Here is a 16,001-nt window from a genome sequence, read left to right on the forward strand (position 1 = left end):
CCTACTCATCATGCACTTTATAATAGCCATATCTGTTTTTTAGATTTCTGATACAGTCCAAAGTATGTGAAATTGTGATAAAATGTGAGCATTTTTCACTTAAAACAAAGTTATGCAAAACAAGCAGATACCCTTCCTGTTGAAAACAATCTTATTCTCAATAGATGTGTGGTATGTTCTGAGTCAGAAGGTTGTGGGTTCAAGACCCACACCAGAAACTTAGCATATAATCTTTGGGTGGTGCTGTACTACAGTATTGAGTAGTGCACAGTTAGAGTTGCTTGTTTTGGGCAAAATGTTGGCACCATGCTGCAGAAGAGCAGGAGAATTGGACTTCTGTAAGAACGTGAGGAAAAGGTGCAGAACTGGGCCATTTGGCCTTTTAAGCATGCTCTCCAAAGTCTCCACATCCTTCCTGAGGTGTGGTGACCAGAGCTCCAAGCGTGGCCTAACCAGTTTTATACAGCTGCAGCCTGACTTGCTGATTTTTGTACTGAACGCAGTTGCAGATGGGAGTGGGCATGCTTCGTGCTGCCTTTGCCTGTCCACTTGTGTTGCCATTTCTGGGGAGCTATCAACTTGTGCCCTAAGATCCTTCTGTAGATAAGATTTCTTTATCAGTCACGTGTACATCGAAACACACAGTGAAATACATCTTTTTGCGTAGAGTGTTCTGGGGGCAGCCCGCAAGTGTCGCCACGCTTCCGGCGCCAACATAGCATGCCCACAACTTCCTAACAGTACATCAATGCTCCTAAGCATCCTGCCATTTGCTGTTCTTTATGAAACATGGGCAGGTTTAATTGTAGACTTCCAGACACCCATGTACCCTGAATGAATTTTTAAAAAAAAGGGGTGGTGTGCCAAATCCACCTTTTTCCCAGGGTGGGAGAGTCTAAAACTAGAGGACATAGATTCAAGGTGAGAGGGGAAAGATTTAAAAGGGACCTATGGAGCAACTTTTTTTTTTACACAAAGGGTGGTAGGTACAGTATATGGAGTGGGCTGCCAGAGGAACTGGTAGAGGCGGGTACAATTACAATGTTTAAAACCTATTTGGACAGGTACATGGATAAGAAAGGTTTGGAGGGATTTGGGCCAAACGCAGGCAACTGGGATCAGCTCAAGTCGGCAACTTGGTCGACATGGGCAAGTTGAGCCAAAAGACCTGTTTCCATGCTGTTTAATTCTGACTCTATGCAAAACAGCATCTGTTAATGTATCACTGCTACATATCAACAAAGCCATTCATGTGAAATGTGCTTTTCATTTAAAACTGTGAATAGGACTGAGGTCTTTTTTGTAAAGTTGCCTATTGGCACCCAGTGTGCTCGTTTGAGAACCCTAGCTCAGGTAGACATCTTGGTCAGTATGGACGTGTTGGGCCGAAGGACCTGTTTCTGTGGTGTATTACTCTGACTAATTCATTGCTTATGTTCTAGCTCGATGTCATTTTCCTGCATTAATCTCTAGGTTCCTTTAATGTTCAGAAATATATTGATCTGTTTTGAATGAGCTCAATAGCTGAGCAGCCCTCAGGAGAGAGAATTCCATAGATTTGTCATCCTCTTTCTGAAGGACATTCTAAAATTGGCCTTCCCCTTATTCTAAGACAGACTCCCTGGTTCTAATGTCCTCAGCCAAGGAAAACAAACTTCTTGCCTCTGGTTTCCTGGTTAAAAACTTATTCTCAATCAGCATACTTTACTGAAGAAACCCTTGATCTGGTCATTATCACACTGCTGTTTGCATGAGCTAGCTGTGTGCAGTTGGGGTACTGCATTCCCTGTACAACAGCTACTAGTCTTCAGAAGTGCTTCAATGGCTGCAAACTACTTTGGGATACAGTGAGGTTCTGAGAGGTGCTATATAAATACAATTCTTCTCCAAGGTGAAGTGAGCATGAAATGAATCAGTAGCGGAATCATGAAAATTCCCATGTCCTCCCTTTGCAGTTGTGCATTTAATTCCCACTTATTGTTTTAACAAAGTAAATAACTATTACTATATCTAACTGTTGTATAAGTTGCTTCTGGCTGCAACACATTAACCTGAAAAAAGCATTTCAATTTCTAATGTGAGTGAATTTATTATCCTTTCAGCTATTTTAAAATTCTTTGAAGGATCTGACTTTGTATATCTTGGTAAATTGCAAACGTAGGTTCACAGAGTTATACAGCATGGAAACAGGCCCTTCCGCCCGACTCACTCATACAACCGAGATGTCTATCTGAGCTAGTCCCATTTGCCTGCATTTTGCCTATATCCCTTTAATAGCAAATGTTATTTCTAAAATGAACATCTAAGAGGGATTTGCACATTCCAACAAGTTTTAAACTTGAAGGAAATTCAAGTCGGTAGCTGCTGTTGAATAATAAAATGGCTAGGTGTTTATAGCTTGAAATAAAAATCTTGAGAGGATATAAATTGTGGAACTTAATGAAGAGGCACAGAATATTGAATCAGCATTGTGAATGGAAGTTCATAACTCAAGTTATATTGGAAGTCAATAGGTTACTTCTACACAGTACTTTTAAAGCAGTATAATATCTCTGGGGTTTTTATCTGTATCATCAAATAAAACATCACTGCAATTCATAGGTGTAAATATCACCAATAGCTTGTCCTGGTCCAGCCACAGACACTATGGCCAAGAAAGCACCTCTACCTCAAAGGTTAAGGAAATTTGGCATGTCTCCTCTGACCCTTGCCAATTTTTTTTACAAATGCACCATAGAAAATATCCCATCCAGATGCATCACAGCTTAGTATGGCAACTGCTCTGCCCAAGACCGCAAGAAATTGCAGTGAGTAGTGAACACAGCCCAATCCATGACAAAAATCGGCCTCCCCTCCATTAACTGTCTACACTTCCTGCTGCCTCAGGAAAGCAGCCAAGGACCCCACCCACCCTGGACATTCTCTCTTCTCCCCCTTCCATTGGGCAGAAGATACAAAAGCTTGAAAACACATACCACCAGGCTCAAGGACAGTTTCTATCCTGCTGTTATGACACTCTTGAACAGAACTCTTGTATAATAAAGTTGAACTCTTGATCTTCCAATCTACCTTGTCGTGGCCCTTGCACCTTATTGTCTGCCTGCACTGCACTCTCTCTGTAACTGTAACACTATATTCTGCATTCTATTGTGATTTTCCTTTTATATTGTTGCTTTTCCTTTTGTATTACTTTGATGTACTAATGTTTGGAATGATCTGTCTGGATGGCATGCAAAATGAAGCTTTTCACTGTTTTGGTACATGTGACAATAATAAACCAATTACCACTGGATCATGTAAGCGGGTGTGTATGTTTTAATGGGCATCAGAAAAGTCTTTTTCAATATTTACAGATTAGAAACTTCTTAAAAGTCGCTTTACCTCCTTTTCCCATACTATATAAAACTGAAATTACGGGAAAAATCTTAGGCTTTAATCCTTATCAGAAGGGCTTGATAGCAATAATTTATGATCTGATTATGAAAATACATCTAGAGACACTTGATATAATTAAGAATGAATGGGGAGGAACTCCAGATACTTTTACCTACAGAGACATGGAAGAAAATTCTTCAGTTAGTTAATACATCTTCAGTGTGTGCTGGACACTCTTTGATACAATTCAAGGTGTTCCACAGGACCTATATGTCGAAGGACAAGTTAGCCCGTTTTTATCAGCATATAAACCCTATATGTGACAGATGTAATTCGGAGGTGGCTTCCCTGACACACGTTTTGGTTCTGTCCTCTTTTGGAAAAATATTGGAAAGACATTTTTAATATTATTTCAACTGTATTGAATATTGACTTACAACCCCATCCTATTACAGCAATTTTTGGGTTACCAATGATGGATTCTGGCCATTTATCCGCTTCTGCTTGTCGTATGATTGCTTTTGTTACTTTAATGGCCAAGAGATCCCATTCTATTTAAATGGAAGGACCTTCTACCTCCTACCACATTTCAATGGTTTTCTCAAACTATAACATGCTTAAACTTAGAAAAAATTAGGAGTGGTACTGTTGATCCTTCGCTTAAATTTGAGGAAGTTTGGAATCCACTTATTCAATATTTCCATACGATATAATCCCCTTCAATAACCTTTGAATATAGAGGAGCGGAGCTGACGACATAAAATGTTTTTTTTAATCGAAGAAATATCAGTCCAGTTTTTTTCTTTGAAGTTTAATATTATACTTTTTTTGATCTGGGGGTTTTCTCTTATATAATTTTCTTTTCAATTTTGTTGTTTCCCATCGTGTACACTTAGCAAGAGAGTAGAAGGTCTCGGTTACATATTTTACTCCTTGTGAGTATAAATATTAACTGTTATTAATGTTATCCAGATCTTTGTATCATATGTATAATCATTAATGTTATGTACATTAATTTGAATTAACGTGAAATTCAATAAAAAGATTGGAAAAGAAAGAGTCAAGGGTTCGCAAGGAAATTTCAGAACACTGGCGGGATCTTGGGGTCCTGATGCTTTGGCCCCAAGTAGTGGGGTGACGAACAATGGGTGATGCATATGCAGCCAGAAATGGAGAGTGCATTACATGGCCCAAGAGGATTGGAGATGGGGAGGAAGGCACACAATCAATGGAGCATGTATTCTGTTGGTATATTCATCTTTCCTTTGCTCACTGTTGTACTTTATTTGAGTACGGCATTGATTGTAACTTCCAAAGGGTTTCATGCTGTTCCATCCATGCAACTTTCCTTTATAGATTCGAATGCTGGCTGCCAGAGCTGCTGCGGCGTTTGTTCTGGCAAATGAGAGTAATGCTCCCTTGCAAAAACACTTCGCCGACATGCTGCCTGGAATTCTACAGGTAATTTTTCATTCTGCTGTTTGTGAACGTGCTTGAAATTTACCAATCTGTGCATTTGTTTTTTTAAATTATCTATTATATGATGCCTATGAAGGCAAACTCATTTTAAATAATCAACGAGTCTGTGAGCAAATAGTATTTGTTGTGTATTCTGGCAACTTGCTACTGAAGGAGTGGTTGATTGGATAAATGGAGAGGTATTTCTGCTTGTGGGAGAATCCATGACAAGTAATTGTAAATACAAGGTTGTCATTTTTAAATCTAATAGGTTTGGGGAGGGTAGGGGGGCAGGGGAGGGTTGATGGAATTCTTTACCCAGAGAATGCATGTTCCACATTCCAACCAACCTCGTAAAGTAGTTGAGGCAAATGACATTGGTACATCTAAGAGGACCTGAGGTAAATTTGAAGGAGAAAAGAAAATTGAACATATTCATAGGAAAAGAGGGCAGAGATGAGACGTGTGGACCTGCATTGAGCTTTTGGGCTGAAGACCCTGTTTCAGTGCTGTACCTTCAGTGTAATTAATCCTTGTTTCTTTGTGAATTTTTTATGTAATAGTGGAGGCTTTTGAGCAGTGAATGTTACACTGAGGAGCAATTCAATAAACAAACATCTTGCAATTAAGAGATACCATACAAAAAGTAAAATATCCAAAAATGCTTTGTAGGAATGTAATTGGACAAAAGACGATATCGGGGTGCAATAGAACCAGTGGCAGAATGTTTGGCTGAAGAGATTTAAGGAGGTTTTAGAGGACAGAGGGGGCGAGGGCAAGAATTGCAGAGCATGTGGCCTGGGCAGTTGAAGGCATAGAGGGGTAAAGGAAAATTCAGGACTTGCAAAATCTTGGAGTCAATGAACTGTAGGGGTGAACTGGGTAAATTTTGTGTTAATGGAAAATTACTCAGTAGTTCAGGTATTATCTATGGAGAGAGAAACAAGGTTAACATTAGGTCAATGAACATTCATTAGGATCTGAAACAATTATTTTGCTCTGCAAATGTGCTGCCATATCTGCTGTGTATTTGCAGCACTTTGTTTCAATTTTCCCTCATCTGTAGCGTTCTGCTCCTTGAAATGGGTCTCTGCATTGCAAATGAGAGCAACTAGTACCCCTGACACACACGGTTCTGCAGATGCTGGAATCTGGAGCAACACTCACACACACAGTGCTGGAGGAACTCTGGTCAGGCAGCATCTGTGGAGGGAAATAAACAGTCGAAGTTTCGAGCCGAGACCCTTCATCAGCACTGGAAAGGAAGAGGGCAGAAGCTGGAATAAGAAGGTGGGGGGGGGAGAGAGGAATGCACGCAGGCAGGTGATAGGTGAGTCCAGATGAGAGGGGGAAGTTATAGGTGGGGAGGGGGTTAGAGAAGATGTAATAAGCTGAGAGGTAGGAGAGTCAAATGGCTGAAGAAGGAGGAATCCAGTAGGAGAGGGCAGTGGACTATGGAATAAAGGATGGGGGGGGGGGGGCGATGGGCAGGTCATAAAGGTGGGGCAAGGGAGCCACAAGAATAAGGGAAGACAGGGGTGTTGGGGGGGGGAGAGAAAAAGAAAGGGTGGGGTTACTGGAAGTTAGAGAAATCGATGTTGAGACAGGTTGGAGACTCCCAACACTATTTACTAGAATAAACTAGTACCCCTAATTTAAAGAGTCTGTTAGTGTTGGATTACGTTTTGACAGTTGTTCACTCTGGAAAATATAGGTTGCAGTCTTTCTCTGACATTGTTCTGTTGACCTCAAGTGCCAGTATGTTAACACATTACTGTTACTTTTATTCCTCAACTTTGTCATCGTTTTAGGCTGTCAATGACTCCTGTTATCAAAATGATGATTCTGTGCTGAAGTCTTTGGTGGAGCTCGCAGACACGGCACCGAAATATTTGCGTCCTCATCTTGAGCCAACCTTAACATTGAGCCTCAAGGTCAGCCCTGTGAAGATTTCTGTTTTTCCTATTTAAATGTATGTAGGTAAACATATAAATGTATCCTCTTCTGGAGTTTGGATTTGGTACTTGTATATCAAACATTCAACTCATTGCTGACCATTTGGTCATGTGTCCCAGGATAGTATTCACAGATTAATACAATTTAGGAGGAGATATCCTAATTGGAGCTTTGCATTTTTAAATTTTAGAAGTATTTTGGGGGACTTATTTTTAGCATGACCCAGTACAGAAGATTGAGATAGTGGCGCAGCAGTTAAATTAATGGAGTATTAATCCAGAAACCTGGACCAATGATCTTGTGGCATGAGTTCCGATCTCTCCATAGAAGCTAATTAAGTACATCAGGAACAATTTAAAAAGCTACTCTCAGTAATGGTGAGTATGAAATCACCTGATTGTGGTTTTAAAAATCCATCTGTTCACTGATGTCCAACAAGGATGGCAATCTGTCACCCTTCCCAGTCTGGGCTGTGTTTGACTCCAGGTCTATGTAATGTTGCTGTCTCCTAAATGCCCCTCAGAATGAGCCCTCCAAGGGATTTGATGGTCTGGAGGGTGACACACTATCACTTCCAGATTTAATAAAAATACATGCTTTATGAGGAATATCTGCTCACTAAATCCTTTTTCTGAAGAAGTAATCCATCACTTTAATGTTAGACATGTATTTATATATCTTGATATTTAGAACGCAGTTGGGTGTTATGGAATAATTTCAACTCCAGTGGCTGTGAGCGTCATGTTAAATTGTAAAGCAGTATAATGGCCCATATCACTAGGGAGAAGGAAAGGGGCTGTGAGATAATCAGTTTTGAAAGCAAGTGATCTTTCCCTTGTTTCTCATTGGGACTTTATTTTTGCTTTAAAAAAAATTAAATCTGTTTACTTTATGGTTTTGGCAAATAATGTTGACTTGTTAATGGTGGTTCCCTTTCTAACCTACAGCTCTGTGCAGACACCAATCTGCAAAACATGCAGCGTCAGCTGGCTCTAGAAGTAATAGTGACTTTGTCGGAAACTGCCTCTGCCATGTTAAGAAAGCATAGCAATATTGTGTCACAAGCCAGTAAGTAATAGTTGGTACTTATTGGAATGCCATGCCTCTTGACTAATTGTCATGCTTGTACCAGATCTCAGAATAGAAGCACATAGATCCTATAACACAGGCCTCTTTGGCTCATTCTGCCTTTGTACGAGTTTACCTGCCATTTGTGCTAATGTTCCCAATCACTTTTGCCAACTGTTTCCATTTCTCTTATCCAATCAAATATTGAAGGTTGAACCTATTTTTGCTCCAACCTCTAAACCTGGGTGAATTCCACAGTCTCCTAACTCTCTCCACAGGCGTCTCAGTTGCTGTTTGTTCTCAATTTCTCTCATGTTTTTGGTTTATGATCCTTTCTCTTGACCTGTCAATGACCAAAATCTTTCTGTAAAATGTCTTCCAGTCCTTGACCCACTATAATCTTTCTGCTTCCCCATTTCTGGCTGTTTGTACATCATGTTCCCACTGCAAGGATTTGACAGAAGAAAATAGGAGCAGGAGTAGGTTATCAGCCCATCAATGTGATCGTGGCTGATCTATGCTGGCCTTAACTCTTCTGTGCTATTTCTCCATACCTCTCTTTGTAAATCCACTCCCTCAACTTCCCTACTTTGATTTAAGACACTCCTTCAAACACTTCTTTTATCTGTTTCGGCCAGTGTTTGTTTGATAAGGCTCCTGTGATGTGGATATACCACGTCATAAGTGCTGCATATTTGCAAGTTAAGTATGTGTGGGGGCTTGCTGTGGGTTTGGGTAATATCTCTACTTGATGCAATCTACTGAATAGCCTCACTGCAGCGGGAAGGTACATCCTAACTTGAGTAAATTCCTGCAGAGTGAGTGTTCCAGTTCCCATACAAATTCCATAATTATGGTGAAATACAGAGACTTCTGTTTTGCAGCTCTGATTCTACAAATAGCCAGAACTTTTTGTTAAGTAAATTTCTAGGTGCAGTAATTATGATTACTGGCAGTTGATTTCAGTTTGCTCAGAATGAATGCCAATGTAATGTTACCAACAATGAATTAGAATGGGGCAAAGCTTTTTGTCATCCAATGGAGTCTAAGTTCTCAATCAAAACAATAGCAGTTGGACTGGGAAGTTTCTCCAGTATTGTGCAACGAGGGAAAGTTTTATAAGACGCAAATGTGCATAAAATGAATTATAGAGACATGAGATTCTGCAGATGCTGGAATCTGGAGAAACACAAAATGCTGGAGGAACTCAGCAGGTCAGGCAGCATCTATGGAGGGAAATGAACAGTCGACATTCTGCATTGAACCCGAAATGTTTACTGTTTATTTCTGTCCATTGATGCTAAAATGAATTCTAGTTAAGGTGCGGGGCTTGATTGACAAGTGTATCAGCTGGTTATTTTGCACTCTGGCTTGGACTTGTACTTTGTTACCATCTTAAGAGTGGCTTATCTCTGCATCAGGGGTGTGACCAACTAACAACCAAATCTGTCTGCACATTCAAGGAATTAGTAATACTGCTTTTTTTGTGCATAGCCAATCGTCGATGTTTTTTTTCTCAATTCTCTCTTGAAATTCTAATGGAAATCATGGAAAAAAGGCTGACAGTTTTGTCTAATGGGCTATATGGAATATATTTAGGAAGAAAGTTCTAGTTACAGTAAACTATTGGTGTGAAATTATAGGCAGGCATGTGTGCATGAATCGTATATGTTCATTGTTTTTATGGATAATGACTATAAATCTAAAGTTGCTATTTAGTCAAGTACTGTTGTGAATTTCTTCCTGCAATTTGCATTCAGATCCTTTGGGTTTCAAGTCTTTTCCAACTTAAAATATCTTGCTTCAGTTCCTCAGATGCTGGCAATGATGGTGGATTTAGAAAATGATGACAACTGGTCAAATTCAGATGAGCTTGAAGATGATGACTTTGACAGGTAACTTGAATGAGCCAACAGTTTATAGCTGACTGCCAGGCTGCTATTTCTTCTGATTCCTTATTAATTGCCAGGGATCACATGAGCTTCCACAAAGTTTGCCAACAATCCTTTATTGGATGGGATGCCGGTTATTTCAGTGGAAGATGGATTGTCCCACCCCTTATGGGAAAGGGATAGTCTTACTGCTGCATAATCATCCTGACCCAGGCACCTAACCCACACTGAGCCCCAAATTAGTCCAGAGCTGGGTGACTCTTGGACACTGTTTATTCCATTCCCATCTGAAATTCAAAATGGCCAAAGATATTTCAGTCTGATGAGCATTGCCATTTGCTCTGAATTAATTTTAACAGGTCTTGCTGGGATGTGTACACGACATCTTCTTGTGGGAAAATTAGAACTAGTGGTTACAGTTGAGGAATGAGGTTGCCCATTTAAAATGGTATTTTCTCCAAGGGCTGTGAAGAACTCAGCTTTCTTCCTCAAAGACTGTGAAAGCAAAGTCTTTGAATATTTTTAAGACGGATGTAGCTACATTATTGATAAGCAAGGGGATGAACGGTGGTGGGGTTGGGTGGGATGCAGATTTGAGGTTACAATTGGATCACCCTTAACTTTACTGAATGGGGGAGTAGGCACGAGGAGCCAAGTGGCTGACTCTGGCTCCCAATTTGTTCAAATGTGTTTTTCCACCTCTCCAGCCCTTCTAATGTGATTTGATGATACTCCCTTGGTGTGTTCTAGTACATTAAAGATGCTTATTGATGCAAGTTGTTAATTAGGTAAAATGTGCCTATTAAAGTTGGAATAAAATTAAAACTTTGCATATATGAACTTTGGAATTAGAAATCACCAAAACTTAAGTTTGAATTGAAATCTAGACTCGCCAAAGAGGTTCCTCTATGCTTGGGTCTGCCTTTAAAAATAAGTTATAGTTATTATCCTTTGGACTTTTTAATTTTTAATATCCTGGCACATTATTTAACTTTTGAAAGCTTTGCTGGTAACTTGCACTCAGTTCTTGGAACTCAAAATTTCTTTTTCTCTTAACCTAGCAATGCTGTTGCTGGTGAGAGTGCTCTGGACAGGATTGCCTGTGGCCTTGGTGGTAAAGTAGTGCTCCCACTGATCAAAGAACACATCATGCAGATGTTGCAAAACTGTGAGTATGGTGCATTCAGTAATTTGAATCCTTTCGCAACGGGTATCTATTTTGGTCAGATCTCGTACCTTCATAAAGAACGTCCTAATGAAGTGAGCTAAAATTGTAAAATGTTTAAGAAGCTCAAGATACTTTCCCATTGAAGCAGTGAACAATGCTGGGTGAGTGGCTATAGGCCACATTCTTGCAGTTATTAAGGTTGGTTTCAAAGCTGTTCAGAGCAATGGCCTATATACCTTTTAGAAGTGATATTGTGAGAGCCAGAGGTGGGAAAAGCAAAATTGCTATAGAAAGATCAACAGAAAATGCTGAAAACACTCAGCAGCATCTGAGGAAAGAGAAAGGTGGTCAACCTTCCAGGTACGAAGCCCTTTGAGACTCGGGGCACTTCCGGCAACTGGCCTCGGACCTGAAATGTTTAACTCTTTTTCCTTCCATGGGTGCTGTCTGACCTGCCGAGTGTTCCCAGCACTTCAGTATTCCATATTTCCAGCACCTTCGGTTGTCTTTGATTTCCTGTATTGCTGCAGTATCATTAAGAACATTTTACTAAACTTGTTTAAAAAAGATGCTGATGGCCCTTGGTAATTTCAATATAATATTTGCTTATGCTGAAGAGCACTAAATTCTGGGTGGCACTCTGTATTCATGGCAACCAGAGTATCAGGTGTTGATTTGCCTTCAGGACTGAGTGAATTAAGTAATGTGTACTTTGTCAGTTTATACACAACTGGCAAATTGTTCCCTCTGTTCTGTTTGTTATACCATGCATGCCCCATCTCAATTGGTACAAATTGTGTTGATTCTATTTACTTAGATTAATTTAGATCTAAGGAATCTTGCCACGTTGGTATTGTGATATGTTGATTTTTGTTTGAAGGTAGTTAGTCAACCCATTATTAAGCATTCTTTATTTATGGGTTCTATAATTGGCATCGGCTGACTACATGAATGAATACACATTGCTCACCACAAGGCAAACTCGCAACAAATAGATGTGAATAATGTTTTCATTCTATCAGATCTTTATGTAGGTCTGAATATTAGTTCCTCCTTTTAAAAGGTTCCAAATCTACTGTGTTGGGGGGGTTGTAGGGAAAACCCTGAGGAAAACTGGAAATGGTAGCACTTTTGGAGAACAAATATATTTAATGTTTTGGTTGTATTTCAGAAATAGGAATTCTTAACTGAAATAATTTCAATATCACAGTGCACTGGTTTACGTGTGTTCGTCTTTGCCAGCAGCTTTAACACAGAGAAATGCCTAGTTACTTTTGAAGTCATTACCTGCAAAATTGAGATTGTGAAAACTAATTCAGCTGGTCAGAGCACTTCGAACAAGGGGGCGTAATCTTAAACCTAGAGCCAAATGTTCAAGACTGAAACTGGAAAACATTTTTGTGAGCATGGTAGAAATTTGGAACACCTTGTTTGCAAATGACATTTAACTGTGCTTTAATTTTCCTATGTTTAAAAAAAAAATCCCAAGTCTTTGATTTAGAATTGATTTTCAACAATTAAGACCAAAGGCAGAACAGTCATGATCTCCTTGATTAGCAGAATAGATTAGAGGGCATTACATGGCCTCTTCTGTTCTGCTGCTTTTGTTTAGATATTTCTGATGCACATGGTCTTTGATTCTGAGCCTGCTCACGTACATGGACTTATAGAAGGCTGTAGTTAATTCAAACTAGTTTCCTCCAATCCGTTTGAATCTTTCACTGTTAGGTAGACCTCTGAAAATTTGTGCTTATTCACCCTAACCCTAATGTGATCTTTCTTCCTTTAAAATACCTCATTAGTATGGAATAAATTCTTGTGGAAGCTGCTTTAATACAAATTATCTAACATTTGGAAAGTTATTATCTGTGGTGTGATTCTACTAGTGTCTAATTTCTAACATGGTGCATTAGTTGAATTCTGTAATTGAATAGTTGAGTGAGTAATTTACTGGAAGTGATATTTTACAAGTCAACAAGTATGTTGTAATTGATTTGCTGGTTTTAGCTAAATGATTATTCAAAGGACAGCTAGTATTTATCCTACAACCAACATCACTAAAATGGATTGACTATTTGTTGGATTCATTACTGTTCATGAGGCTTTGTGTGCTAATTGGCTGCCTTATAACAGTAACTTAGGGGCACCTCATTGGCATTTTCTTTGCCTCAATATTTTTGTCTGTACCTCCCACTCTATAGAATCGGCCAAGATTTCCTTCCTTAAACCTCGCTTTCTCTCTTCTCTTAAGGTCTGATGTAAAACTTAATTTTCTGACTACGTTTTAGATTTGATTTATCCAATACTTCAGTCTGGTCTCAACTTTTTTTTGCCTGGTTGGACTTTGAGGATGTTAAAGTTACTGTGTAAATGCATGTGGTTAATGCGAGTTGTGATGTTCCCCTGCAGCTGACTGGAAGTACAGACACGCAGGACTGATGGCCTTGTCAGCGATTGGAGAAGGCTGCCATCAGCAAATGGAGGGGATCCTGAATGAAATTGTGAATTTCGTCTTGCTATTCCTTCAAGATCCAGTAAGTGAAATAAAATGCAAGTGTATTGCTTCAGCATAGGTGTGGCATGAATCTCCCATTAATGCTCGCTGCTTGTACATAAAGATTGGCCATTTGGCTGAAATATCTGTGAGTTGTGTTCAAAGAGATGGTTTCCCTCAGCAAAGTCAGTACTTAAGAGAAATTTAGTTTGGTCAAAGTCAAGTTTATGGTCATATACACAAGTGCATGTGTGCACAGGTGCAATGAAAAACTTACTTGCAGCAGCATCACAGGCACATAGCATCATATAAGCAGCATTCACAAGAAAAACTTAAATTAAACAAATTATACATAATTTTTGCAAGAAAGAACGTAAAAAAACAGTCCATTTTGGTGCAAAGCAGTCATAGTGTTACCAAACTAGAGTGATAGAGTAAAAAAAACAGCTGTTTGAGCATGTTATGTAGGGAGTGGTGGTTATAACTAAAGGTAAATTGATGAAAATTATGGAGTTGTATAATCCGTCATTAATTATTTACAGATATATTGGTTACACAGAGTTTAAATTATAGCCTTCAGTTCTTAGGTGCTGGATTTGAAATATAATGTCCATATGATTTTGTTGTAGCACCCAAGGGTTAGGTATGCAGCATGTAACGCCATTGGTCAGATGGCCACAGATTTTGCACCAACGTTCCAGAGAAAGTTTCATGACAAGGTAAGCATCTTCTAGTCCATTATGAATAGTCATCTCTTTAAAGCAGTGTTAAGATCTTGTACTATGACATCAGTTCGTAAGTGAAGGGGGTGCAGTAGCATTATGCTGGAGTAGCAGTGGGTGGTTTAATGAGCAATCTAGTAGAGGTCTGTTGATTCAGTAACATGGTTTGCATCTCACCGTGGCAGCTGTGCAGTTTAAAATTGGATCATTAAATATGGAATAAAAAGCCAGTGTCAGTAAAGTTTGCTATGAAACTACCAGATTTTTTTGAATTTAATGCATTTCAAAGAAATGTGCTACTATCCTTGCCCGTTCTAGTCAAAGTGTGCCTCCAGACCCTCAACTGTGTAGTTGACTATTGACCAGCGTCTGAAATAGTCCAACAAACTAATCGTTCGAAAGCTCTTTAAGGGTGGATGATAAATGCTGGCCTTGCCAGCGATTTCCATGTCCCATAAATGAATAAATAGCTCGTGCTAAAATGAGCATGGGTCATGTTTGAGTGGTTTTACCAATACCCTGTTCAATTGTTTATCCTAAATGTTACATTTGTAATTGGTCCCCATTCTGCCTGACCTAGGGATGTGCAGAAATCCATATAAGATCAGAACACAAAGGGCACAGAACCAGCCTTGGTGTCAGTATTATTTTTCTTTCAAACAGGTCATTTCGGCACTGTTGCAGACAATGGAAGATCAGGCTAATCCACGGGTTCAAGCTCACGCTGCTGCTGCTCTCATTAACTTCACTGAAGATTGCCCCAAATCACTGTTACTCCCATACCTGGATAACCTTGTAAACCACCTGCACGTTATCATGGTGGCTAAATTACAGGAGGTAACTTGCTTTCAATTCTTTAGTAAACTTTTATAGCTGCTGACTTCTGCTTAATCTCAGTGCGAATGAGAACTGGTTGAATACACTGGGAAAGAAAAATTGAAGTTTGTTAGTAAGTTTTTTGTCAGTGAGATAGAAGTAAAGTGGGGAAGATTAGTGGAATTGTGTAAGTGTTCCCCCAGGGATGTTTGCACTGGAAATTCACCTTTTCATGTTTATCAATGACTTGGCTGAACAAAAAAGTAAAAATCATCTTCAGTCGCAAGTGTTAAATTTGTAATATAGTTGCAGCTGCCTGTAGAATCCTGCTTATGAGATTCGGGTTGGTTAACGCCAATGGAACCAAATTTCAAAGAGGAGTACAATGTGCAGCCAACACTATTGTGTCCTGTTCTATGATTGCACATATTTCTACACCAAGGTCACAGAAGGCACTAAGTTAGGCTAACTAGATCGGAGCAGAAGTTTCTGAGGAGCGGAATACACAATACAAGAATATTATAAAATGATTAATGGATTAGGCAAAACCTTGAGAGAAGAGAAATGGTGATGCCTCATCTGGAGAACTCTTCAGTTTTCCCACTGTTACCTCAGGAGGAATCAATTGAAGGGCTGCCTGCAGGTTCAGCAGACTGACTGCCAGAGTGTAGAGGTTTTGTAATGAGAGAATTCCAGGTTGAAAGGTGATTTGGATCTGGTGGTTCAAACAATAAAGGGGTTTAATGGGAATGTAAAGAGAAGAGTATTTCCATTAGGTAACAGCACAGAGTAAAAACCAGCACCAGGCCACAGGGTAAAACCTCCACATCGAGTGAAAATGTAGAACTCAAGGTGTGTTGATTCTAGAGTCAAATGGCTGAGCTGGGCAAACTTATTCTTGGATATCATGGGGTATGGTGTTAAGAGTTGCAATCAAAGTTAGTAGACAGAGTTAATGTATGGATCAACCCTGTTCTAACTGAGTGGCAAGAGTTTTGGAAGCTGAACGGCTTCCTCCTGCTTCAGAGTGATCAGCATAGAAACTAAGAAAA

General features: G+C 39.5%; 1 protein-coding gene across 1 annotated transcript in view; it reads left to right on the forward strand.

Moving 5' to 3' along the window:
• Positions 1-16,001, forward strand: part of kpnb3 (karyopherin (importin) beta 3) — a 51,642-nt gene that overhangs the window by 14,063 nt on the left and 21,578 nt on the right. Inside the window, 8 exon segments of the mRNA XM_052026298.1 lie at positions 4,732-4,836; positions 6,645-6,767; positions 7,737-7,857; positions 9,665-9,752; positions 10,811-10,917; positions 13,327-13,451; positions 14,041-14,130; positions 14,797-14,970. Of these exon segments, the coding sequence (XP_051882258.1) occupies positions 4,732-4,836; positions 6,645-6,767; positions 7,737-7,857; positions 9,665-9,752; positions 10,811-10,917; positions 13,327-13,451; positions 14,041-14,130; positions 14,797-14,970 (933 nt within the window).

Source organism: Pristis pectinata, chromosome 11 (assembly GCF_009764475.1).
Source record: "Pristis pectinata isolate sPriPec2 chromosome 11, sPriPec2.1.pri, whole genome shotgun sequence".
NCBI classification, from domain to species: Eukaryota; Metazoa; Chordata; class Chondrichthyes; order Rhinopristiformes; family Pristidae; genus Pristis; species Pristis pectinata.